The sequence below is a fragment of the Notothenia coriiceps genome, unplaced genomic scaffold (assembly GCF_000735185.1).
Source record: "Notothenia coriiceps isolate Sejong01 unplaced genomic scaffold, NC01 NC01_scaffold00016872, whole genome shotgun sequence".
Classification (NCBI taxonomy): Eukaryota; Metazoa; Chordata; class Actinopteri; order Perciformes; family Nototheniidae; genus Notothenia; species Notothenia coriiceps.
Genome location: NW_011349573.1, coordinates 213361 through 239425, shown reverse-complemented (window position 1 = coordinate 239425; position 26065 = coordinate 213361). Strand labels below are relative to the sequence as shown.

General features: G+C 39.7%; 2 protein-coding genes and 1 long non-coding RNA gene across 4 annotated transcripts; 2 read left to right on the top strand and 1 right to left on the bottom strand.

The window, feature by feature from the left end:
- Positions 1-939: 939 nt before the first annotated feature.
- Positions 940-8537, bottom strand: plekha8 (pleckstrin homology domain containing, family A (phosphoinositide binding specific) member 8). Its single transcript, XM_010776339.1, has 12 exons — positions 8374-8537; positions 7776-7892; positions 7520-7675; positions 7305-7426; positions 6931-7089; positions 6797-6837; positions 6412-6530; positions 3624-3969; positions 2776-2861; positions 1885-1943; positions 1053-1254; positions 940-971 (listed from the first exon to the last, which is right to left on the bottom strand). The coding sequence occupies exons 1-12, from the start codon at positions 8411-8413 to the stop codon at positions 940-942; spliced, it is 1479 nt and encodes a 492-aa protein (XP_010774641.1). The 5' UTR covers positions 8414-8537.
- A 222-nt stretch (positions 8538-8759) lies between these two features.
- On the top strand, positions 8760-10400 carry fkbp14 (FKBP prolyl isomerase 14). The gene is made up of 4 exons (XM_010776313.1): positions 8760-9106; positions 9450-9601; positions 9721-9848; positions 9928-10400. The coding sequence occupies exons 1-4, from the start codon at positions 8910-8912 to the stop codon at positions 10084-10086; spliced, it is 636 nt and encodes a 211-aa protein (XP_010774615.1). The 5' UTR covers positions 8760-8909; the 3' UTR covers positions 10087-10400.
- A 12598-nt stretch (positions 10401-22998) lies between these two features.
- Positions 22999-24541, top strand: LOC104949887 (uncharacterized). Of its 2 annotated transcripts, none has more exons than XR_798857.1 (3): positions 22999-23344; positions 23422-23517; positions 24404-24541. It is a non-coding gene; the product is annotated as an uncharacterized lncRNA (long non-coding RNA). The 2 variants fall into 2 exon arrangements; XR_798856.1 differs by having other exon boundaries at positions 23005-23344; positions 24437-24541.
- Positions 24542-26065: the final 1524 nt, after the last annotated feature.

Sequence of the window (26065 nt, the reverse complement as noted above, 5' to 3'; positions counted from 1 at the left end):
ATTAAGATGCCTTTGTCATGTTACAAAATGTTTACACTAGCAGGTAACACATAATATATAATAACTAATGCTGTCAAAATTATCGCGTTAACGGCGGTAATAAATTTTTTGAATTAATTGCGTTAAAATATTTAACGCATTTAACGCATGTGCAGAATGGCCCGCCCCATACATCCCACCAGTGGCAGCGCCAGGGTATGGCTGGGGTAGGCTACAGCCATACCAATAAATGGCTTAGCCCCACCATGAAAAATGATGTTAAAGTAAGCAAAGTAAAGTCCGCCAACTCGCGCGGAGTAAATTGCACAGACAGCAGTTAGTAAGATTGATTTCAGTAGCCGCTTGTCTGGAAATACCAAAGACTAGAAACGGTTTTGAAAACTTTTGTCACATAGTGATCGTCTTCTCAATAGAACATCTTTGATAATGTCTTCTGGCCAATCAGAATCAAGATAACGGCGTAGTGTTGTTGCAGGAAGTCCTGACGGAGAATACTTTTGCTGTAGTACATCTCTATATACATCGATACAACATTACGTGTTGATAGAAATCAACACGTAATGAAATAAGACCCCACGGTTTGATGATCGATAGGTGTGTGGGCTGTCTTTCATTTTGACACGCAGAACAATGTTATAATAAACATACATAGGCCTACATACGTATGTTAAATGGATGTATCCGCCTTCTTTCATTTATCTTTCCATTCCCACAACAATATACATAAAGAAATAGCATATTTTGGACATAGTTTGAATGGTGATTAATTCATTTTTAAGCTGTGATTAATCTGATTAACATTTGTAATCGTTTGACAGCCCTAATAAAAATATGTATATACCTATACCTTTGAGAATGTACATTAGTGCAAGACTGTCCATAGCAGCGTAAAAAAAAAAAAGTGTCTGGTGCTGGATTTGAGTCTGAGTGTGTGTGGTGTTAAAGTCCATGTCCAGTGGGGGCAGAGGGGACTGAGAACATGCAAACAGTTATATGCATATGAACGTATTTTGTTGACGTGTGTGCCGTAAAAGAATGAAAATCGGACTCACTTAGCGCTCCCGGGATGTCTTTGGTTCCTGCGTTGACCTCTGACAGGAACTCTTTGAGGAACTTCAGGCCTCGTCGGAGCCACAGCAGAGCCTCTGTGGCCGAGTTGCGGACCCGGGCGTTGTCCGTCTGAACTTCATGCAGCACGATGGACTGGAGAGTGGGGAAGCTGCCTGGGGCTGAAATCAGCTTCTGGTTGATTTTCTACAGGGTGAAGAGACGGGGTGATAAAGTTACATAGATTCTGAAAATAAATCCTGATTCTACTCTGCTATTGGGAGCGATTTGCATAAAAACGAACTGATACAACTATAAACTATTAGAGAGATATGTCTGATTCTTTACAGAATACAGAACATCTCTTTGTTTACAGAAAATACAGTAGATCGTAAAGTAATGTTGATTCATTCCATCATTCACTAGGTTTTGCATAAGACCTGGAGACATTTAAAACAATGACGTCATCCTTTCTCTTTAGTTTAATAGTGAAATCTGCTGTAAGACAAGGTTCAAGGTTCTTTATTGTCAAACTAACATAGCTACAGAGTAATTATGTCGTTAAAAATCTTAGGTCACAGGCTTCTCCAACAATGCAACATAATAATACAGATAAGCAGACAATATTAAAATATACTATATTAAAAGTAATACAAAGAGAAAAATAGTTTTTAAAAAAGTGAGAAAAACTAAGTGGAATAGTGCAATACGAGTCTATATACAAGTTATTGGAATGATATATTAGATAATAGATAAATAATTACTAAGTAGCAGGTGAATGTTATGAAATTGTTTCAGCAGTTCAGTTGACTACATATCAGTGACATGCACACGTACCTTGATGTTTCCAACAAAATCCATTTTAACTGGTGCAAACACAGTGGATCCCAGCTTGTCTGAGAAGAGAAAATCCATGATCATTTCTTTTGTTTCTTATGAAGTAAATATGCTTAGTTATCTGTCCCATTATTAAGACTGTACAATATTAATTGTCAGTCTTGAAAATGCAGCGGTCTTTTTAAAGCAATGATGAAGAGGGTCGAGCACCAGCTGTGAAGGGAAAATAACTGAGGCTTGTGACACTAGAAGACCTAAGAACCTTAGCAATTCTGAAAGTGGCTGCATGACGTTAATGGCGTCTGGGTCTGTGTCGAGAGATGTCATCAATTTGAAATGTGTGAGCACAGCTGGAGAGCAAAACTGTTCAGATTGAAATGTCGAGTTATTAATACAGATCCTTGATTCACTCCTAAGTAAGTCTGATGGAGCTCTTTTGTCAACCACCTGGAAAATGCCTTCAGAGTTGGTGAAATACAAATGATGTTTTTAAAGTTGAAATCATTATTGTGAGAGACCATGTGAACATATGTTTAGGAGAGTGTAAAATGTGTAATACAGACAAAAAAGGACAACCACATTAACATGTATGAGGTAACCATGAACTTGATAAGATAGACCGTTCGTCCCAAAAGGGTAAATACCACCACTAGAAAACATACAGGTGCAAATGAACAAATTAAGACCATGAAATAATAGGAGGATAAACCCATGAAAGAAAGCTTCCACCTCATTAAATACACACGACGTGAAGGACATGCACAGATGAAAAGACAAAGAAGAAGGAAGGCTTCTTTATAAAGGTTATAAAAAGGTGAAATGTCCACATGTGTAGCGTTATGAGAAAGAGGGGAGAGTAAGAGGAGGAGAGACTGAAAGTGACTGGCCTACCTAATACAGGTACTATTGCATAGCATGAGTCCAAAAACTCTTGTGTAGGGATACCATTGTCGTCGTCCAGTCTTATATCACTAAATCTAAAAAAAAGTAGAACAGATTCAAACAGGAGAATATATTAGAGGGAAGTATGTCATTTCAGTTTTTATTTGATCAAATCAAACAGAATAAAGAGTACAAACTTCAAAACCAAGCCAGAGAAATGATTCACAGTGTCATGCAGTTCAATGCCTGACAATACCTGAGACTATTCCTCTGCCTTTTCTACAACTTTCTTTTTTTTTACAGTTAATGCTCTTAGACTGTCGCACATATTTAAAAAAGACCAACTCCAAAATACTCCCATCCCCCCTCAAGTGAGACAATGTTTTTTTTTTCTCCATTATAATAATGTTTACGTCATAACTGAATATTACAGAATAGATCATAAACACACTAGTCGATTATTCAGTAACACTCGTCAAGGTCTTAAAGAAAGACATTAAAATACGTTTTAAAACACAGAGTGAAACAAAGAAGCTTTACAAACCCAAATATCAGATGAGGGCCTCTCTGTGTCATGTGATCAAGAGAGAACACACTAATATAAAACACTTATAATGACAAATTGAAATGGAATCAGTTCAAACCTGTTAATATAGACCTATTCTGTGCAACACGGTAATACAATATATATTTCCACAAACTAAGTCAATGTGCAGTTTAGTCAAAAGGTGCCTCAAAGACAAAAATACTACATATAGCTCAGATCCCTAACACTGTCATGGTGAAATATCACAGACCATCATACAGTAACAGTTGTACCCTAAAGGATGTGGCCTTCCTGAGTAGCATTTTCATACCTGTGACTCATTGTGCTGAAGAAAGTTTCCACCTGCTCTGTGTCTTCTGGCTCTGCTAAATCTCTCGAGGTCTCGCCTTCACTTTGTGCCTCTTCTTGGTCTGGAACTACTTCCTGTTGGTGCTGAGGCTGGACGGCATCCACTTCCTTGTTGTTGTTGTCCTGCTCTTCTTGAATTTGGTCCACTTTGTGCTTCTGCTCTTGTTTCGTCTCCTCTTGTTCGTCGGATTCATTTTCTTCTGCTGGTTGGTCGTAGTGTTCAATCTCAGGGGCATTCTGGGTAGTGTGTAAAGCAGGATTAACTCCCTGCTCTTGGACTGAGCTGTTGCCGTTGGCAGCATCAATGTCTGAGGGAGAAACAGCAGAGAAGGACAAAAGGGCACGCAGAGTAAGGTTTCAGTCAAGATTTCTATAGCAGCCAGTCTGAATCAGATTTCATCCGAACATTGTAAAAGCAGCACTCTCTCTCATGTGGAATTATTATTTTTAACCACTGGCAGGAAACGCTGACGAAAACCTCAAGCTCATCCTTCATTTGATGTTTTATTTACAATATATTACAAGCTTCAAAAAGCAGCATTACAGTTTGAATTGAGTATAAAAGTAAAGTTTATTTCTAGAGCACATTTGAAAACAGCTTAAGCTTACCAAGTGAAAAGAAAAACGTATTTGAGTGCATCAGTAGTAACATCAGGTGGGTGTGTTAATGTTGTTCAGCTGAGGCTACACCGAACTGTGATTTAGCATTTGTGGAATGCTTTTCAATCCCTTCTCTTGGTTTTGATTTGGGTTTGTTTCCCCATACAGAAAATACCAACACCTCAATTAAAACCATATACATGTTTCTCTTTCATAGCTACTTAATGTCTGATTTTTTATAATATTTTACATACATTTGCCTATCAAGCATTTGCGTATATATTCTGTCTACATTCTCTGGATAATGTGTAAGTCTTAACTGGCACTTTGGCATCACATCCATTCTGAACCAAAGTATGTGTAGGAGCCATGAAACGTGTTTAGTAATCCTTTATGTTTTAATATAAGATATTTGTTTGATCTCTATTGATTGGTTAGCTTGGGTCACATGGATATGGGCGGCACTCATTATAATCCTGTTCACCTGCGTGAGGTGTGGGTGGAAGAGAGGGTGACACAGGGCCGTTGTACTTTTTTGTTGACCGCCAGTTGAAATTATTGCTTCGATTAATATAACAATGTACATGTCCAAGGATCCCAGTTTTCATTAAAGTACATTATTTTGCAACAGAGTTTTTGATTTCAACAAGTACTTTTTTGTAGCGTGTCACACAATATCAAACAGGCCCGGCCTCAGCCTCTCAGCGACTTTGTTTGTTTCCTGCTGTCGATATAGTAGGCTTGTTTGAGACAAGCGAGACCTGCGCAGACCTGCGCAATTTCGATCAACGTCTTGCTCGTGCGTTGCATGATGGTTAGTCATTTTGTCCGACTTGCTCTGGAGGCTCGCTCACATGAGACCTTGAAATCTCGCGGGACAAAGACGCCCGCCGCCTTGAGAGGGAGGCGCGGCGAGGCGGCGCAGTTCCTCTCCACGGGCTGCGGAGGCGAAATGCTTGATGGGAAACGACTCGCTGGTATCTCGAGCTGAGCGCTCATTGGTGGGTTTTACCCCGTGCTGCTGATGAAACTCTCCAATTGGCTCGGCAAAAGTTGTTGGGTGTCAGTTTTACGTCGCCACTTCCATTCACATTTTTCATCATTGTTCCACAATGTTTATCATCATGAAATTAATATCTATATATTATACTATACTTGCACTGCTTACCGTTTTCATACTTTATATATCTTAGCATATTCATACACACTGTTCATACTGCTCACAGGCTGCTGTGTATATCTAGTGTATTCATACCCCTCACTGTTTATTCATCATTCAATTCATTCTATCTTTTATTCTGTAGATTGTGTACATTACTTTTCACTTTACTGCTTGTTGCACTCCTGGTTAGAAGCTAAACTGCTTTTCTTTGTCTCAGTACCTGTAATATGTGCAATAACAATAAAGTTGAATCTAATCTTGAGCAGGAACAAATGTATTTACTTAGTACATATCTGACATTAACGATTATGTGTGCATTCTTTATAAATGCAAACCGAGTCAAGCCGACTCCGGAGGTGGCGGTATGCACCTTAAAGTGGTTTGCAATCCGCCAAAAAACCGAGAGAAGAAGAAGAAGAAGAAGAAGTAGAAGAAGAAGAAGAAGCCGACTCGGAGCTGTCCGACTTCAGGCGAGCTTTTTGAGACCTCCCCCGGCTGCGATCGGCTATTCTCGTCTACTTTCGAGGCGAGCCGCAACGCGTCTCAAACAAGCCTACTATGTTTTAAAAGAGTTAGTCTGCAAGTAAGTTCCAACAAACTTTAAAAATAAAGGAAATCCCTACAGGAGACATCATCTGTAAACTTCAAATGTATTTTACTTGTTGAATAATGAATTTGCATAGCATATATATTATGGATAATCCAACATCGTAAATAGGGAAAGTCTTAGGTCTTCTATTCCATCGAGGCAGAGGCTTGCCCTGAATAAAAGCTGTTACTGCTAAGGGAAATGCAATAAAGTAACTGGGGCATCCATCACTGTCAGCTCACTAAAGGCAATCATGTATCCACTTCAGTTCAGATGATGAACACACAACAACCATGCCATGTTTGATCTGTGCAGGCTTTTCTTTATGGAATGCAGGAATGGTTTCAGTTCAGGGAATGCCACAGCACGAGCAGAGAGTTGTTGGGAAAGCTAACATACCTGAAGGGGAAGAATGTTGTCCTGGTCCGTCTGGCTCTGCTGGTCCCTCTGCTCCAGAGTCAAGGCTCTGGTTGTCCTGTGGTACCGCTTCTCCTGAAGTTTCAGACAAATCTCTCCATCTGCAATAAATGTGTGTGTGGTGTGAGTGTTATTTATAAAAAAATAAAAAATAAAAAGGCATGCACTTATTTTGGGCAAATATAATTGCCAATTGTGTCATAATCATCATTAAAAAAGGACAAAATATTATAACACCATAAAAGGGTTTTTCGTTTCAGCCTCATTTTGTTGAGTGGGACTTTAACACACATGTGACAGTTAATGAGAGAGGGATAAGCAGTGTAAGCAATATAAATACATAATGACATAAAAAAAGACAACCTACTTTTCTCCAAGATTCTGATTTAAATGATTGACAGGTTTGATCTGTTGAAGGAACAAGACAGAAGGCAGTTTAAACAAGCCAATTAGACGTTAATTGGTTATGAGTTGACATTGTAGTGGTGAAAAATGTTTTACCTTCTGAGGTTTGATGGCTGCTACCGGAGGAGATCCTGGTGGACTGTGTGTTCGCATATCTGTACTGAACGTACGGTTTGCTATATGCATACATTCCTCAAGAGTCTTAAGGAAAGTTGTGCATGTAGACTTCACCATGTTCCCAGTGTCTATTTCTGTCTGAAAAGAGCACACACATACAAATAGATGAGTATACAATTTAGTAAAATGTTTGAAAGAAGCATACTTGTATTAAATGTGGGGTCCTGTCTGGTCTATCAGTAAGCACAAAACAATCTGATGTCTTCTAGTGGCCTGCCCTGCCCTATACACTGCAGTTTCACACCAACAGCAGCTACTCTTATTTCGTTGGCTCATCCAAACCTTAACCTTACCTCTGCTGTGTCTCCTAGCTCATCATTCTCCTTGATCTTGTTTACTTGTTGTAGAAGAAGGTCACAGTACAATCTGAGTTCTGACATCTTAGTTTTCAGTGCATCTGTATTCTCATGGAGCTCTGTAAGAATGACAGCCATGTTAATGATAAAATACTAGCTGTGGAAATGCAATCCATGCAATGTCCGTTTGGGATGATGAGACATTCAAATACCTTTTTCTCTCTTTGTTCGGTTATCTGTAAGGCAAGCTTTGGCTGTTCCCAATGCCACCAGCCACTTCTGCCTCTCTGCTGCATTGATGGCTCTGAGGTAAAAGTACTGCTCTCCTGGTATAGTCAGGTCAACTCGTGTAGAGTCCGAGGGATTCACTGAAACAAACAGGGAGACATGTCAGGACTATATCCAAAAGGCATAAGCAAGTTACACTCTTGAGGAATGAACCACAAGACAGTAGTGAGCAAAACTAACCTTGGATTTCACAAACTGAAATTTTAATGCTGCCCTTGCAACCTTTCAAGGCATCTTCTTGAGAGTCATAGTAAGACAAGGTTCCCCCATCGAGTACAAACCAACGAGGTTGCCAGCCTGAAAAAAAGTAATTCATATTTTTCAGATATATGCAACGTTGCGTTTTTACAAGTTTTTATAGGGGGTTCACTTTTCAAAAGTAGAGATCAATTAGTATAAATCAAAATAAACATTGTGCTCTAGGTTCATGAACAAAGAACATAGTTAACCCTTAGGTTATGTTAGCAGCAGCTAATCAGTTGTTAAAATTACATTATATTGACAGAGACAGGGACCTAAATTAGATAGCGTTCCTGTAAGACTACATTAATAAGGTTACATTCTTATTTGTTAATCGACTAACTAAGCAACGTCAAAGAAAAGCGTTAGTTAATTTAATGTGGTGGATAATCTCCGACAGTTAAACCCATGGTAGCTAACGTTAGCTTGCCTGTAAACGTTATCTCCAACTCAACACAAGTGACGTTGTCATGCTAGCTAGCGTCCTTAAAACGAGCACAAAAAACCAAAACACCCAACGTCTGCGGGATAAACTCACCACTTATGTAATTGGTCCATTTATGCAGCATTCCTTCCATATTTAATTGTGTGTTTAGCCGTTCATTACTTGTTTATCATAACAAGATATGATGCACAGCTGATTGCAGCGACTCCATCGGGCCCCGAGAGTGATTTGTGGAGTAGCGTCCGAGGCTTTGAATGTCAGCTACGTAGATAAAAGTACGTAAACTATTTCGCGAATCGAGCTCTAAGCTCTTTTAAGAGGAGCTAACGACGTTCCTCCCATTTACATCAGATGGATTTAATACTGTGGGTGAGGTTTGTGGCAATTGACATAAAGAAAAACCAATAGAATGAGAGAACACATATAAAGGGCGGGGCTTCTGAAATATTCTATCCAATTGTAGAGGGAGGAGGCCAGACAAGCTGAACAACAGTGGCTGCCTTCATGCAGAAGTTGGCTGCCACGTAGTTGGCATTCCCATGTATTTATTTTTGTAACTTCATTTTATGGAAAGGTTTAAATTAGCTTTTTGTACATTTTTCTAGTTAGTTAGCTATTTTCTTTCAAAAATGTTTCTTTTTTCTGTGTGTTTGATTTTTCCCTCACTATTTGTTTTTGTAACCGGAGGAAAACTGCCTGAGCCAGAAGTGAAAATTGAAGTTTTATATAAACCCTTCATGTGTTACCGTAAGTCAAAATATGGAGACATGCTTCTTGTCCACCACGAGGGATACTTGGAGAGTAATGGCACACTGTTCTTTTCCAGGTAGGCTAATCTATTGCTGTAAAGTGTCATAATGCTGCATGAATTGTAATGCAATTGTGTTAGACAAGGAAAAGTTACTGCTGGCAAAAGCTGTACAAATCTAAATATGTATCTAGACTACACTATGCTGCAGCCCAAAACTCAGCATGTGTGACCCTGTCCATTGAGACTTTAACAATTAATGCTTGACTCTTTAAAGTTAGGGGCCAGCCATGGACTGTTATTGTACATATCTGTGTTATCAATGTTGTATGTAGTTCAAGGATTCAAGGCTTTTATTGTCATTTCAGTGGACTTTTCTTTCTCTAAATGAAATGTGATGGATCTTTGTCACTCTTGGCAGCCGGGAACATGGGGATACCAATCCAGTGTGGTTCACTCTTGGGATTCGAGAGGTGATAAAGGGTTGGGATAAGGGCCTGAAGGACATGTGTGCAGGAGAGCGCAGAAAACTGACAGTCCCTTCATCTCTGGCATATGGCAAGGAAGGAAAAGGTATCAGACACAAACACACAAAAACATGCTTGAGAGGGTCTGTGGATTCAAAGCCCCCCTCTGTTCCACTATAAAACACCTTGTGCTTCTTTAAAAATTAATCCTTTTCTTGGTTACAGGCAAGATTCCTCCAGGCAGTACACTCATTTTTGACATTGAGCTTATGGAGATTCGAAATGGTCCCAGGTCACACGATTCTTTCCGAGAGATGGATCTAAATGATGATTGGAAGCTCTGCAGAGAAGAGGTGTGTTTTCTTTTCACAGAATATATAGATATATTTATATTGCTTGTGTTTTATTATTGTTATACTGTCTGCTTTGCAGGTGAGAGAGTACCTGAGGAAAGAATTTGAAAAGCATGGATACTCCCCAAATGATACAAATCATGAAGTGATGGTGGATGACATCTTCAAAAATGAAGATGAAGATGAAGATGGTTTTATATCTGCGAGGGAATTCACTTACCAACACGATGAGCTCTAAAGGACTGATATCATCTAACTTACTGCCAATGCTGTCTATTGTTCCTTTGTAATTGTTATCAAAAACTTGGGCCGACAATTTTGCCCTGTTACAGAAAACAGTGTTTGATTCATGAACATCCTCAAAAAAAGTTTGTTTTTTTACACTCCAATTTAACAGTATTGTTTCACATTTCATGGAAACAGAAATCCATCATTTAATTTATATCTCCATTCTGCACTGACATCTCCACATAATGCATTTAAGTTACAGTATTGGATTCATTGTTATTGTAAGGGATTTGGATTTGATTAAATAAACAGGTTTGAATTAAACCGAGCTATATTTTATTTGAATCCTTACAATACATGTGCTGATAACTGAACATATGCAGTCAGCCTTGGTGATGTGACACTGGAAGGTGGTACTTTTTCTGTGTATGTCTTCATAAATCACTAGAGGGCACTCTTGTCCTATTTTTTGTGTCATAGTACAAACCTTGATTAAAACTCAAAACAGGAATTGTGTACTGTCAGGGGACCCTCTTTCAGTCTCTAGATGTCACACTGTTTCTGGCAGATCAAAAGAAGATTACAGTTATATACTGTTTCATGCCTTGAGGGAATGGTGGAGAGGGATGCTCTGGGCTTATATAGAAATGTTTCAGTCACTTGCAGTAATGACTATTTATTTTTCTTTTCGGACCATGTACAACAGTAAGGATTTAGCAACAATCACATTGCCTCAATGGCACACAGAATGTAGTCCCTACATTTGCAGGGAAAAGACAACTACTTAAAACAGTAATGAAATTACAAAATTGTCTTGCTGAAACCAGAGGATACATTTGTTTTGTATTGATAATCTTTCAGAAAAAAAAGTTTTAACAGGAGAGGGAAAAACCCTGTTGTACTCATAGCTCTGTCAAATTACGTAAAATATCCCACAAGCCAACAAAGAACTGTTGTGCATCCACAGGAAGCACACTGTTTCAAAGGTTAAAGTAGCTATAGTGAGATGTGTGTTTGTAGTCAGGACAGTTCTGTTCTCCACCTTAAACCATACAAATCAAAGCTTTGAAAGATTTTGGTTTAATTAATCTTGACAGTTGATTGAAGCTAAAGTTAAATTTAAAAAAAGGTAATATTCTCTGATGATGCAGTTGGAATTTAAGAGAATACAACCTCTTTTTCACATAACTATAGGTTACTTACGTAACACCAGTTCTCAGAGTAACGTGAAGTGAGATGTCTCACTATGGGATGCGCCTCAACGCGTACGCTGGCATCGCCGTTCGATGAATTTCCCACCCACCTAAGGACTGCAGTCTGCGAGTTCTAGTGGTGCGGTTAGTCCTAACGCGCATTACTCTAACTGGGAGCGANCTCATGAGTGAGGCAGAAAATAATAGTTTTAACATGCCAAAAAGCTGCTGTGTCGTTTATTGCACCTCAAACATTAAAATAAATCCAGAGTTACGTGTTAAACACGTAACTCTGGATTTATTTTAATGTTTGAGGTGCAATAAACGACACAGCAGCTTTTTGGCATGTTAAAACTATTATTTTCTGCCTCACTCATGAGAGTAACAGCTGGCGAAATGACAGCCTCACCTACTGATTTCAAATGTGTGCTCTAAAATGATATTTATAAATGACTATCATCATTATTATAAGCAAGACAATAAATGGCAAATATATGTAGAAAATAAACGTATTTAAGATACGTTCATAAGAAACGTAACGTGGGAGAAAATACGTTTCTTATGAACGTAATTGAGAATGCAGTTTAGTTCTGTGGGAACATAATTTTTAGGAGACAGGGTTTCACAGGATAGGTATTCGGTATTTCCAGACAAGTGGCTACGGAAATCAATCTTACTAACTGCTGCTAACCGTGTAATTCCCCAGCCATACCCTGGCGCTGCCACTGGTGGGATGTACGGGGCGGGCCATTCTGCACATGCGTTAAATGCGTTAAATATTTTAACGCAATTAATTAAAAAAATGAATTACCGCCGTTAACGCGATAATAACAGCATTAATTATTATATAAGTTCAAAGAAGACCATATTGAAAAGCCTTACTGTGTTTCATTATTATTATTAGTATTATTATTATTATTATTATTATTATTATTAGTAGTATTAGTATTAACATCATCATTATTATTATTATTATTTATTATTATTATAGCATTATTATGAATATTTTATTATTATTATCATTATTACTTGTATTATTAACATCATTATTATTATTATTATTCATTAATAATTACAAGTCATCCATTTAAAATGTTAATTAAAGTATTTGTTTGAAAACAAACTTAAGTGCCAATATGTGGGATGTCTACTGATACCAGATGTTGTTGCAGAAACAAGCTGAATGATGTGCACATGCTTTGTTGCTATATAGTAATAACTTATTAACCTTGTGGGTAAAGGGTATTTTCTCTGTGCCGGCTCATTAGTCAGCTCTCTATGGTGACATACGGTGGCTTTCATCAGGGGGGAGGGTCTGTTTAAAAGGATTAGGTTATTGGATATGGGCGTGTCACATGCAGCGTTCTGAAGTGCAGAGCGATGCATGCGTCGGATCACGTGGGTCCATCAAATTGGAATGATTTATAGTCCAGTATTAGCATATTCTGTGTGTTGTGCAGACACAGTAATAAGGCCAAGGCTCAGTCCAAATGACTGACAGCAATGGTTTAAGAGGACCAGGCTTTTGATTGCTTATACAATTTCTGAAAATGTCACATGATTTGATTCACATTTTAGAGAGAGCCTCTCCGTAGTAATAACATTGCATTTAAACACTAAGCTAATGACCTTAAATGGTTACAGTAGGACATTTGCGAGCTTTTGTCGCATTCTTCATTCGAGCGTTAACAATGAGTTAAAAATGTAGAAATGGATTCATCCAATTTTACAACCACACAGCAGCGCCGTTATGTAGACGTGACTCATTTTCAATTCCCACTCACCGCAGCCAAATCAGAGGATTGCTCTTCTCTTTTGTCTTGGCAACGTGGGTCCTATAGATGATCAGCGCTTTCATATGTTAACATATCGCTTTTGGATTAGGCTCCTGGCAGTGTTTTAACGTGAGGACATTCTCTCCCATTTTGAAAACATGAAGGGACCTGGGGAATTAGAGCACTGAGCGGTGGAACGAATGCATCACAACGCAACAATAAATCTTCTCTCACTGGATACATTTCATACTTGAGCATGTTATAACAATTCAATCCCAGTCACTATGGTCTCTCATGATGTTATTGTCTCAAAACAAGAACTGATAGTGTGTCCATTAATGTTAAGCATGAACGCTGCTGTCCTCAGACAACATCTAGAAATGATCTTTCCACTGTGATCGCAATTTCTTATACCATTCTGTCACTGTGTTAGTAATCTTATTTAGAGATGAAATGATGGGTTTCAAAGTCATCTATGGAACTTTGGGATTATATTCACACACTACAGGAAGGGGTCAACCCCAAAAATCCCCCTTTTAATGATATATTGAGTTAACAAAGCCGTTTTTGAGCTTTTATTGTATCCTATACTTACCCACTTTCTGTTGTAGCTATTCAGCTGTGAGTTTATGGCGTGCCTCTCATATGGCATCAGTAATATAGGGACTGTCAGTCAGTGTGTTCAGAGATGTGTCTGCCAGCTGTCACAGGTGTTATTGCACTAGGCAAAGCCTCACAGTGCAGGCAGTGTATTCATAACAGACCCACATCAGCCAGAGAACACACACTGCTGCACACACACTTAGAAGCCAATGTGTTATCATCAAGCAAACCTCTGTTGATGATTCCCAGCAAATTAAATGTGGGTTATTCCTGTATTTGTTTTATGGATTTCCAATGTAACAGAGTACATTTTCCATGACATTACCGCTGGTCCTCTTGTCTCATCTTTGTGTATTCGCTCAGCTGCACTCAAGGTTTCAGAGGGCATTGTCTTACGCAAACACACACACACACACACACACACACACACACACACACACACACACACACACACACACACACACACACACACACACACACACACACAGACACACACACAGACAGACAGACATATAGCTCCTCTGAGACTCGTTGCACTGACAGGAACTTAATGCGCCTCCAATCTGTATGTAAAAGCAGGCCAAGGTGACACACATGTACACAATAAACATTCAGAGCATGTATGCCTGTCTCTTTCGCTCACACACACACACACACACACACACACACACACACACACACACACACACACACACACACACACACACACACACACATCCACATGCATTAAGGATATGATGTGGCACCACTCATGCCACATACTGTACATGAGTGGAAGGGTGCAGATGAACAGTGATGTGTGTCGAATCGAGGGTTTTCATACGATGAGACATCAGAGTAAAAGCCGGTATGGCTAACATGAAAAGGGAGTAGATGTTTTGGAAATAATAACATAAATGTTATTTTTAAAACAGCAAGGGTAGAAAATTGTAACATTTTGTAGTGCACTGTAAGTGAGCGGGTATCATTGTTTCAGTGCCAGAGCCACCACTCACCTCATGCTCACCTCAATCTCATGAAGTTTAATCACTGCCAGCTCTCTGCAGACTTTTAAAGTCACTGATCTCTCCATCCAGCCTCTCTTCATAATGTAGCATGATTTCCTCCGTTGCTTTGTCCTCTATGCTCAACTGCAGCATAAATTAGCAGGGCAAACTGATTTGATGGATGTCTCTTTCGGCTTTGATACAATCACATGCAGGTTTTAACGCTTCTGTAGGGGTGCGTAGCAACTTCACGCTAATCATCTTTGCTGTATCAAAAGCTATTAAGTGTGGGGTCTCCAGCCATTCTACATTTTATTAATTCAGTTTCAGGAGACCGAAGCTGTGAAAAAGGAGCATTGTTCTTGGCCCATAATGTGACTTCTGGTCAAACCAATGCCCAAACAGAGACCCATATCCTCAGTGTATCGATCTGTTTGCAGTGTGCTGGGAGTACAGAGTCAAATTAAGGACAGATGTAGCAGTGCAGGGAGAATCCCACTTCTTTGGCAGGTAGTTAATGTTTCACCTTTAACCCCGTTCACCGCTGTTGGGAAGCTGCCACAGTCCCGGGCTTATTAATGGGTTTCCTGCATGCCCTGCAAAGCGTGGGCTGTCACCAGCAGAGGACAAAGAGAGGATAACATAGGAGTACATCTGTATGTGTGTGTGTGTGTGTGTGTGTGTGTGTGTGTGTGTGTGTGTGTGTGTGTGTGTGTGTGTGTGTGTGTGTGTGTGTGTGTGTGTGTGTGTGTGTGTGTCCATTTGTTTATGGAGGACTGGACCTCACCTGGTACCTTTGCACACCAACAACCAGGGTTGGGAAGGATACTTAAAAAATGGATTCAGGTACAATTACTAGTTACCTCCCAGCAACACACACACTTTGAAAAGCACTTCCTCTCCGCTCCCGACTGCAGCCATGTTGCCTGTGTTAGTATTGGTCGGCAGGAGTGTCTGGTGATCTCTCAGGGAAGTGACAGTCAGAATAGGCCGTCTGGAACACTCTGTCATTCAGATCGAGTCAGGACCTGTCCAATTGATCCAGCCCAGCTGTCAGAGCCAATGAGAGACGATAGACTAAGGAGCAGCATGGATGGTTTGGGCTGCCAGCGGTTATGGATGATGTATAATATAAGTTTGGAGTTATAAGATACCTGGCAGAAGACAATCAGTTAGCTGTGGCTCTGTGGAATAGCTTCACGAGAAGGGCTATAACAAAGATGCCCTGATAGATGTTAATCAGTGGTGGTTCTTCCAAATGAGGCCCATATGGATGGGGTTTTGAAGTCTCAATGAAATTAAAAGTGGCTTTTTCATCTAGTTACCTGAACAAAGGTATTCTCCACCCTCAACTTCTGGCATCTGGCTCATTGGGTCTGGATAATTAGGATGAATTCTCTTTGAATATTTTGGAATCTCCAGGTGTTGCACAAAACAATGCAGGGGAGTCGGTGGGAGAGGAACTCCCTCTTGAGGGAACTTTGGGATTTTAGCATTTGCAGACCATTTAAATAAAACCTATATAAAACACAGGGAAGGGAAAACCCTAAAAAGCATAATAGGGCCTCTTAAAGACTTTTCTTTGTTCTAGATGGAAATTCAGGGGATCACCAAAGTCTTTAGGGTATCCTTCGTAAGAGCCATAAATGTCTGTATCATGTTTTGCTCCAATCCATCGTTTGGCTGTGGATATATTTTAATGCATATTTGAACATTTAAAAAAGGGGAATTAAAGTAAAATTCACAGGATCAAGAAAGATCAGTGGAGAGTTCTGTTGACTGGGGGAAATTCATCCGAGATTTGTGGAGATTTTCAGTCCGGACCTCTGTTTAACACCATATCCTTAGACTACTAGTGCACTAAGGTGTTGTTAAACATTATCCAAGAAAGTAGTGCAGCACAGATACATTACAGCAATGACTGAAGGACTTTTCACAAACTTCTTCTAGAGGTTGTGAGAGAGTTGGTGCTCGATCTAATGCAGTAGTTATTCACAGTGCCCAGGTGGGGTTTTCTTTAATTGTGTGATATGGATTTAAAGCTGCTTCATTCACGGTCTTGAGGTTATTGATGATGCTCCCCTATATTCTTTACACCTGTATAGAGAGCCTGCTCTGTCAACACAGCCTTTGGACAGCCTTTTAGTTGGCTCTATGTGGGTTAGTGGAGGCGCTTTTCCAGCAGCCATTGTTCGGTGATGTATGGGCTGCTGTTTGGGTTTAGTCCACCTTTCACACTGTGCTTTATTCAGCCCTATGATGCAGCACTGTGAACTTAGCCAGATATTCAGTGTGGATGTCTGATGTTACAATGGCGTGAGTGTGCAAATTCTGGTGCCTCTGCTGGATGGTAAAAAACATCCATCTATTCTACTGAAGCAAATAAATGGGAAAAAAGTATATTTAAAATACTGATTTGTTTACATCCTTTGAATCGATTATTCTTTTCATAGGTGCAAAAACATCTCTTTTTTTGTTTCATTTCAGTTGTTGTATTGAAAGTCCTGTGCATGGCATTATAATTCATCCATAGCCATCTGTGAACGTCCACTATTTAAGTGGAAGGCTTTTTTGTGCATTTGTGCAGTGCTTCATTCGGACATTTTAATCAGCCTATATAGTATAGATATTCAGCTGTGAGTGAGCAATTCAGTTCCCTACCATTGATCGGAGCTTAACATAATATGGAAAAAACCAGAAGCACTTATTGACTTGTGATATCAATGTGGGGAAGACACAACCTTGACTTATTCCAAGTTAAAGATTTCTGACTCACTTTTTTTGCATGTAGTTAAAATTCTTCGTATTTCTTTCATTTTCAGGCAAATCATTGAGAAATGGCAGAAAAAACGTATTTATTGTTTTAACTCATACAATATTGGTATATTCCAGATATATATTTAAGTTTTCAATAACTGTAAAAGGATATTGGATATTTTCATGGGCCAAATCAAAAACTAAATATTTTAGTATGCTGAATGGATACATGTTTTTATGAAATTGCACATTTCAGACTCCGATCCTACAGCATACCCGTTTTGATGTATGTTGGTCACTCTTTTGAAGAATAGGAATACAAATGTAATCCACGATAGGCCTATATTATGGCATTATGCTCTCAGCCAATTACAATGCATGGCCTTCACGCTGGTTCTGATTGGACATTTGTCCCATGCTTGATTCCATTTGATTAAGCCGAGCTAAAATGGCTCCTGGCTAGAATGATCATCCTGAACAATTCACCAGAAGGCCAAATGTGACCAACCTTAGTTTATTTATTTCCAGGGTTTTATGTTATTCTTAGACAAACATTTACACCCAGGTTAAATACATTATTTCCACATCTCAACTGAGGGATTTTTTTTTCGGTCACATGCTCAGCGCCAACCTCTTGGCTCTCCTGAGCAGAGCAAGTCATCAAACAAGATGCCAAACCATCGCTATCTGATAGCGAGGACACTGACCTTCTGTTCCTCATATCTGATGGTGGTTTTTATCTGCCAGACAAATGTCAGAAATACCATTCCCCAAGCACAATCACTTTGGCACCAAAGCCAACTTTTCCTCCCCCCTCCCTGACGCCTCCCTGCTTCCCCTCTCTTCCTGCTGAACTGAACGGTGGAGCAAGACAACTGCAATACCACAGCTATCAGCCAGGGGTATATTAGAGAGGACTCACCTCTTGCCTGTGTCATAACAGTGAGCGTATAATACTAATTGAAAGATCAAGTGGCCAAAAAGCAAGTAAACATAACAACAAACCTAAATTGTTTGATTAACTATGACCAGTTTACATATTTTCACCAATATGGCCTCTACACTCAATGCAACAGCCCTCTCCAACAGACACATTGTTAGTAAGAAAAGGTTTTGCATTTGATATGCAGAGCAGTATGGCTGCTCATACATTACCCCCCACAGGGCCCAGGGACCAATGAATAAGGTCATGACAGAGTTAGAATACAATGGAGACAAATCGTTTGTTCTTGTTATGAAATCAGGTTGCTAGCATAACGATGAGTGGGGGATGTCGTGGAATGGGAAATGAGTTCCCTGAAGGCATCAACTACACAAATGCATTTGCACACAAGAGGTGCTTCAGTCAGCTTGAGATTAACAAGCAGGAGATCTCAGTATTGTTGGAAAATATATTCGTTTTTTGCAGGATTATGCAATGAGATTATTGATTTTGCGGATGTATATGTATACTGCAGTGTATTTTTATAACCAAAGTTTTAACGGTGGGGTTTTAGGACTCCTTGGGGTCCTTTAAGAGCTTCAAGAGGGTCTTCACTGGAAATGTAATTACTCTTTAAGGTCTTTTCATGAATGCTAGCCCTAATGTACTCCTCTCGTGTTTTACCATGTCATTTAAGTCACTAAAGTAAGCATCCATTTGAAATAAAAACCTGCCGATGTTTGGAAAAACTCAGACATCCCTCGTCTCACCATCTAGTTAAATAAATATGATCTTGTCTTGGCTGCAATTTAAACCAAACAAGTCATCTTCGTTCAAAATTGTGAATCAATTCCTATTCCTACAATGCAGAGATACTGCTTGTCTTTATCCATGTTTATCCTTCCGTATCCATATGTGTGAATGCGAGTGTGTGCCTGCCTCATACTAGCACAGACAGGTGCAGGCATGAGTTTTTTCCCAGCATGGCAAAACTTCATTATCTGCAGAGGTGGTGTGTTTTCCTCCCTGAGACATTGTGTACTACAAGACAAGAGAGAAGCAGGCAGCAATGGAAGCAGGGACAGAGACAAACCACAAGCAGAGGGAGGTAAAGAGAAAGGGGGGTGGATGGCGGGAGTCGGTTGTTCCAGCATGGCAGACAAGTGCCACACTCGTAGACAGAGGCTAAGTAGGAGCAAGTTGGCCCACAGTCAGATTTGGGCAGCCGGGGTGCTTAATCATCCCGGGCTTGGTGCGAGAGCTGACAGGTGAGTTATGAGCGGCCGCTACAGGTAGGACCCCAGTCTTCCCACTGCTTACTATGACCTTCGCTCTGGCCATAAATAATGCAGGTACCATAAAAAACTGATTTAGGATAACTGGGCCGGCCCTGTCTTGGTCTGGGTTAATCTTGCCTTGGTGTGGACAGCAGGGAAGGCACTTTGCAGAGTACTGGAGGCTGTATGATATATGTTTATATAAATACTTGGGTTCAATCTCTAGCTCCTTATCGAGGCCACTTTTCTGACCTCTCAGTGTCAGTCTTGGTCTTAGCCACTGTTGGATGTTGACGATTCGCTGCCTGTCTAAAGCTGTTGTCACGTCTGTCTCTGCAGTGACAATGCACATCCAATCATGCCAGGCTGCATTAGCTGCAGTGTGTGTGTCCTCTCAGCAACAATCTGTTTTTACATCCACCCTTCACATTGATGTAGCCCTGGTCGACATTTCAATCCAATCTCAGGTAAATGCTGACGTAAGAGGCAGCAACATGGACCAATAATGTCGCTCATATACTTGGGCCCTGTGGTTGAGAGTCCCTTAAAGAGAACATTTTATTTTCATTTTCATTTTCAGGTCCATATTTGTATTTAGTGTCTCTACTGGGACATGTCTCCATGCTTTTATGCTCAAAAAGCCCTTTATATGTCTCATACTACCTGTGCTGCAGCATCTTTTTTCACCCTCTGTCTGAAACCAGACCAGACTTGTCTAGTGCGTCCATATAAAAAGTGGAAGCTTCCTTCACAGATTATATCTATACTTTACTGAATACAAAACATGCATCCAATAAGTTGCAATCTTTCAGTTTAACCTGGCATGTACAGTGTAGACCAGGGGTGTCAAACTCAAGGCCTGGGGGCCAAATCCGGCCCGTGACTTAATTTTCTGTGGCCCACAAGAGCTTGCAAAGAATATAATATGTTTATTATACGGTTACAGGCCGATTTACAGAAGCACGTTGCCCATAAACTACATGTCCCACAATGCATCTCAAATTGGACTTTTTTTTCTCAGAATTTGACTGTTTTTTCTTCAAAATATGCCTTTTTTTCTTAGAATTTGACTTTTTCTCAGAATAAGATGTTTTTTTCAAAACGTTGCTTTTCTTAAAAATTTTACTTTTCCCCCCCAAATTTCACTTTTTTTTCCAGAATTTGGCTTTTCTTTTTAAATCATTTTGTGACATTCTCACTGAAGAGACTTGTAATTATTGACCCTAGACTTCTGCTTTCAGACGTAGTTAATTATGTATATATATTACTACTTGTGTATAAGAGCCCAATAATGTTAATATAGTACATCATCTTATATATATTAAATATTTATTATAGTCTTAAAGTTACAACCGGCCCTTGATTGCAACCATAATTCCAATTTGGCCGTTGATGAAATTGAGTTTGACACCCTCTGGTGTAGACACAGACAAGCAAAACAGGAACACTGGTTAATGATTCGGCAGATTTGAGCAATATGTCTTCTGAGCCTGATGCCCTGATGACAGTAGGAATATTCTTCGTGACAGTTTAGAAAGCTGCAGTGATGGAGGATGGTCCTGGCTGGTAGCGAAAACATTTAAGCCGATGGACATTTGGGATGCTCCATAATTAACAATGACACTCTTCTTGAAATAGGGTTGTCATTTACAGACGGTTAGTTTTTCAAACTTTGTCGCATGTCTCTGTTACATTTTAAAAGTTATTTGGCAAGTATTTTCATGCTGACATTCGTTACAAACTGTGAAGTCCACTGAGACAAATGATAACATTTGTGATATTGGGCTATACTAAATAAACATTGATTGATTTGATGAAGTATTTACCTAGTGAATGATTTGTATTTTACGACATAACCGACATGGCATTAACATAAAAACCTCATTCATCTTTAATTAAAAATGCTGACGGAGGTCCTGATTCAAGACCGTATGTTATTTTACAAGCATTAGGTCAACATCTATATCAAAATATGTAAATGGTAAATATGCGTGGGTTCGGTTTTACTGCTCTGTAATGAGACATTATACCCAGGTAACACTTTCATTCCAACCTATGTGCTGTGCGGCTGAGACAATACTCAGAGACAGTTATTGTTGTTTGGAGAGTAAGCTCTAATGATAGATCGCAATTATTTCATCAGCCATTTTCTATTAGAGAGGGAGTTGTTTTAATTAACAGATTCATTAAGCTTAGTTCATTAATTTCCCCAAAGGTGCCCCCGAATCATCGGGAGAATTCAAATCAATTCTGCTGCCTGATTATTTAATAATCAGAGCGAAACAGTCGCTGAGATAAAGTGCAGGTTTGCATCTGGTTTTATTGTTCCTGTGAGTTAGATTTAATGTACGCCAATAGATAAAATTAATAAATATGGTGGGATGCTTTTTGTTAGGAGGGATCAACTTATCTGTACTCATTACATAAATCTACAAATGAACCCGCTGATTTAAACCACTTCTTAAATCCCATGGGTATATTTTACTGCAGTGTTTCCGACAGGCAGTGTGCCAATCAAAATCTCTCAGGCATGCTGCTTAACGTCCTTACTGACCATTGCACATCATTTTCAGTGGCATTTGCCGCGGTTGCAGTCCTCTGCCTGCCCTCCAGCTGCATTACAGTATCTGTCAGCCTGACACTTCTCTCTAGTGAGTATGCCGGATGCTTATTATCATTTGCCTACGAACCTGGCATAGCCCCTTCGTGNACACCTTTATATATACAAACATACAAACACAACTTTACTCATCATGGTTTCTGTATGAATTCTGCAACTCAGAGGGAAGTTTTGGGTGTTTTAAAATAATAAATAAAACTATAATTGAAGGAAGGGTAAGTAATTCACTTCAGAAACACTTTTTGTTATATTCCATGGAATGCTCTTAAAATCCTGATAGCAATGAATACATTAAATGCTTTGACAATAAATACTACATAAAAAAATATCATCTGTGGAAGCCGTGGCGCTGTAAAAAGCACGACCAATCATCTGAGCCGGCCCGGCTAAAATAACTGGATGGCCTACCTGCCTGTCAGCCTTCCATCTGTGCACACACTTATCTCGTGCCCTCATTGGTCATGTGCGCGTTCGTGTGTGTTGGAGGAGGGGCTCTGTAAGGAAGTCTGAAGGAAGGGGCAGATTTTTTCCGGTTGTGTATTTTCAAATTCTAGCGCAGTGGAGCTGGTTTCTCCATTCTTACCTGCCTACCTTTAAGAGTTAGTGTGGTTTAAGTTTTGTACATTGTAGTTGTTATATAAATGTATAAAATGTATCATCATCATAAACAAATTGCAAAAAATGTTGCTCAATAAAATAATAAGCAAATAAATAATAACAAATCAATCAACTTGTAATTGAATTGCTTCAAAAATAAAAAGCTAAAAAATAGAAAATGCCCAAAATGCTGCTAAATAAAATAAGATAAGTAATAACAAAATAGGTTAAAATAAAATAAATGAATCTGATATCTAATCAACCTATTACTTCTGCTGCCGGTTTCTATATGTTAAGTTAAAATATCGCCAAATCACCTGAAAAATCATGTTTACCTGCAGTTCCGCTCCTCTCGTTGTGAAATCAGAAAACGTGTGTGTGTGTTTTTGTGTCTCTCAGTCAGACGTTTGTGAGTTTTGTGGAGCAGCTGCTGCAGAGACACCTGCTCTTCAGGAACACCCTGCAGGAGAGACTGTCTGCAGAACACTGGAAGTCTCTGATCGGAGACATCGTGGTGCAGCTCATCGGACAGAACGACGTGAGTTACTGATCTGAGAATGATTTCCGTCCTTTACTCTGAACCCTGAACTGAGTTTCTCGCTTCGTGTCCTGCAGACGGCGTTCTCAAAGATGTACCTCGGATACACGACCACGCTCGCCTCCTTCCTCTCGCTGGAGTTCAACAGGATCAGCGTCTCTGAGAAGAAGCAGGTAAACATGACCTTCATCAAACTGTGATCATTTAGCACGTGTCTGCACAATATTAACAATTTAAAACTGCACAACTCTTTCACTTCTAATTCAGATAGTATGTATTTATTCTTTAACAGTGTCAAATTATTATAGATTTTTATCAAAAGGTGCAAACTGGTAACAAATATATTTGTTTTTAGAAAAGGGGGAGGAGCAGATTTATTTGGGTTAAATTACAGAAGAAAATCAATACACAGCAGGGGAACGTTACTTCCTGTTAAAGTACCTGAGGAACGTTACTTCCTGTTAAAGTACCTGAGGAACGTTACTTCCTGCTAAAGTACCTGAGGAGCGTTACTTTGTGTTAAAGAACCTGAGGAACGTTACTTCCTGTTAAAGTACCTGAGGAACCTTTACTTCCTGTTAAAGAACCTGAGGAACGTTACTTCCTGCTAAAGTACCTGAGGAACGTTACTTCCTGTTAAAGAACCTGAGGAACGTTACTTCCTGCTAAAGTACCAGAGGAACCTTTACTTCCTGTTAAAGTACCTGAGGAACCTTTACTTCCTGTTAAAGTACCTGAGGAACCTTTACTTCTTGTTAAAGTACCTGAGGAGCCTTTACTTCCTTTTAAAGTACCAGAGGAACCTTTACTTCCTGTTAAAGTACCTGAGGAACATTACTTCCTGTTAAAGTACCCGAAGAACCTTTACTTCCTGTTAAAGTAACTGAGGAACCTTTACTTCCTGTTAAAGTACCTGAGGAACCTTTACTTCCTGTTAAAGTACCTGAGGAACCTTTACTTCCTGTTAAAGTACCTGAGGAACGTTACTTCCTGTTAAAGAACCAGAGGAACCTTTACTTCCTGTTAAAGAACCTGAGAAACCTTTACTTCCTGTTACAGAACCGAATGAATGTTCCTCCCTGTGTTCCTCAGAGCGGTCAGGAGGAGATGAAGCTCCTCTCTCTGCTGCTCGCTCCCGTCTCCAGAATCCACGCCTACCTGAGCCACATCCAGGTGAGTCTGCAGCTACAGGGGATCAGGTCAATTTAGGCAATCAAATGTGTACAATAATTAAAAATGTAAAAGCTGGAACCATGAAGTATCTCATTCAATATAATAGAATGTAATATAATATAATTTAAAGGTGGGGTAGGTAATTCACTTCAGAAACACTTTTTGTTATATTCCATGGAATGCTCTTAACATCCCGATAGCAATGAATATATGAAATGCTTTGACAAAAAATACATAAACAAATATCATCAGTGGAAGCCGTGGCGCTGTAAAAAGCACGACCAATCATCTGAGCCGGCCCGGCTAAAATAACTGGATGGCCTACCTGCCTGTCAGCCTTCCATCTGTGCACAAACTTATCTCGTGCCCTCATTGGTCATGTGCGTGTTCGTGTGTGTTGGAGGAGGGGCTCTGTAAGGAAGTCTGAAGGAAGAGAAGAACTAGTAACAAAAGTTCGATTTATTATTTGTGTCATGACTAATAGGCATTACAAGGGTAAATGACATTTGACTTTAGATAGGCCAGTGCACTTTGGGGGGGGGGTCTGTTTTTGCCGACTGAATTTTTGTTATTAAGGATTGAATTGTACAACCTGACCCACGGTTTTTCGGATAGACAATTTCTTGACTGTTCTGTCGGATGCCAATTTTATTGTAGACGAGACGTATGAGGACACATGACTCACAAAAGGACAACAATTACGACTTAATAAAACAAATACCTACAACTCGACTCAAATCTTTTATGAAGGCTTAAAAGGGACATTACAGGTCTACAAAACTGGATAAAAGACCATAAACCCACGTCAATCGAGTCATCAACGTTGGGTACAGGTCACCCTACCAGACCAAAAAGGAATTCACGGGGGTGACATACTTTACACACCACTATTTACTTGACGCTGTCTTAGGGTCATCTCAGTGCGTGAGGTCGTCCCGACAACATACTCAGGTTACTGGAGCGACGCTGAAGGACGGGAGTGAAAGGACACACACACACCAACCACACCAACCACCACACACACACAACAGACACACCAACACACCACACACACACAACACCACCACACACACACAACCAACACACACACACACACACACACACACACCCACACCCCCACACACACCAAAACACACACACACCACCACACACAACACACACACAAATACCTACAAGGTGTACAGTCGTCCTTTTTCGGTACAAAGTCGGCTGACATCTTAAGTGTCGTGAAGTAATCAACGAACCATCAAGGACAATTAGTCAAATAGTTTGAAGATGAAGACCATATACTTATTGTCAGTGTGTTAGAAAGACAACTCTATTTTTCGTATAACTTAGCAGGTAAAGTGAACTAGGAATAATTTTTACCATACACACTCCTCTTAGTGTAATATACGGACATTTTGTGATCACAACTTAATTGACATATGATAACTGAAAGAAGAAATATTGAGATGTTAATCACCTGTAAACATAATGTTGAGAAATTTCCACCATGCCATTAAAAACCTCTTTTGGTCGAGCTCTACGCGATCTAACTTTTATGTG

Bases quoted from the DNA above. Each gene is read 5' to 3' on its own strand.
- plekha8 (XM_010776339.1), bottom strand. From the start codon at position 8,413: ATGGAAGGAATGCTGCATAAATGGACCAATTACATAAGTG. The intron at 6,838-6,930 runs GTAAAACATTTT...TTCCTTCAACAG, and splicing joins CAGCCATCAAACCTCAGAAG to ATCAAACCTGTCAATCATTT. The intron at 1,255-1,884 runs GTACGTGTGCAT...TTCACCCTGTAG, and splicing joins ATTTTGTTGGAAACATCAAG to AAAATCAACCAGAAGCTGAT.
- fkbp14 (XM_010776313.1), top strand. From the start codon at position 8,910: ATGTTTCTTTTTTCTGTGTGTTTGATTTTTCCCTCACTATTTGTTTTT. The intron at 9,107-9,449 runs GTAGGCTAATCT...CACTCTTGGCAG, and splicing joins GGCACACTGTTCTTTTCCAG to CCGGGAACATGGGGATACCA. The intron at 9,602-9,720 runs GTATCAGACACA...TCTTGGTTACAG, and splicing joins ATATGGCAAGGAAGGAAAAG to GCAAGATTCCTCCAGGCAGT.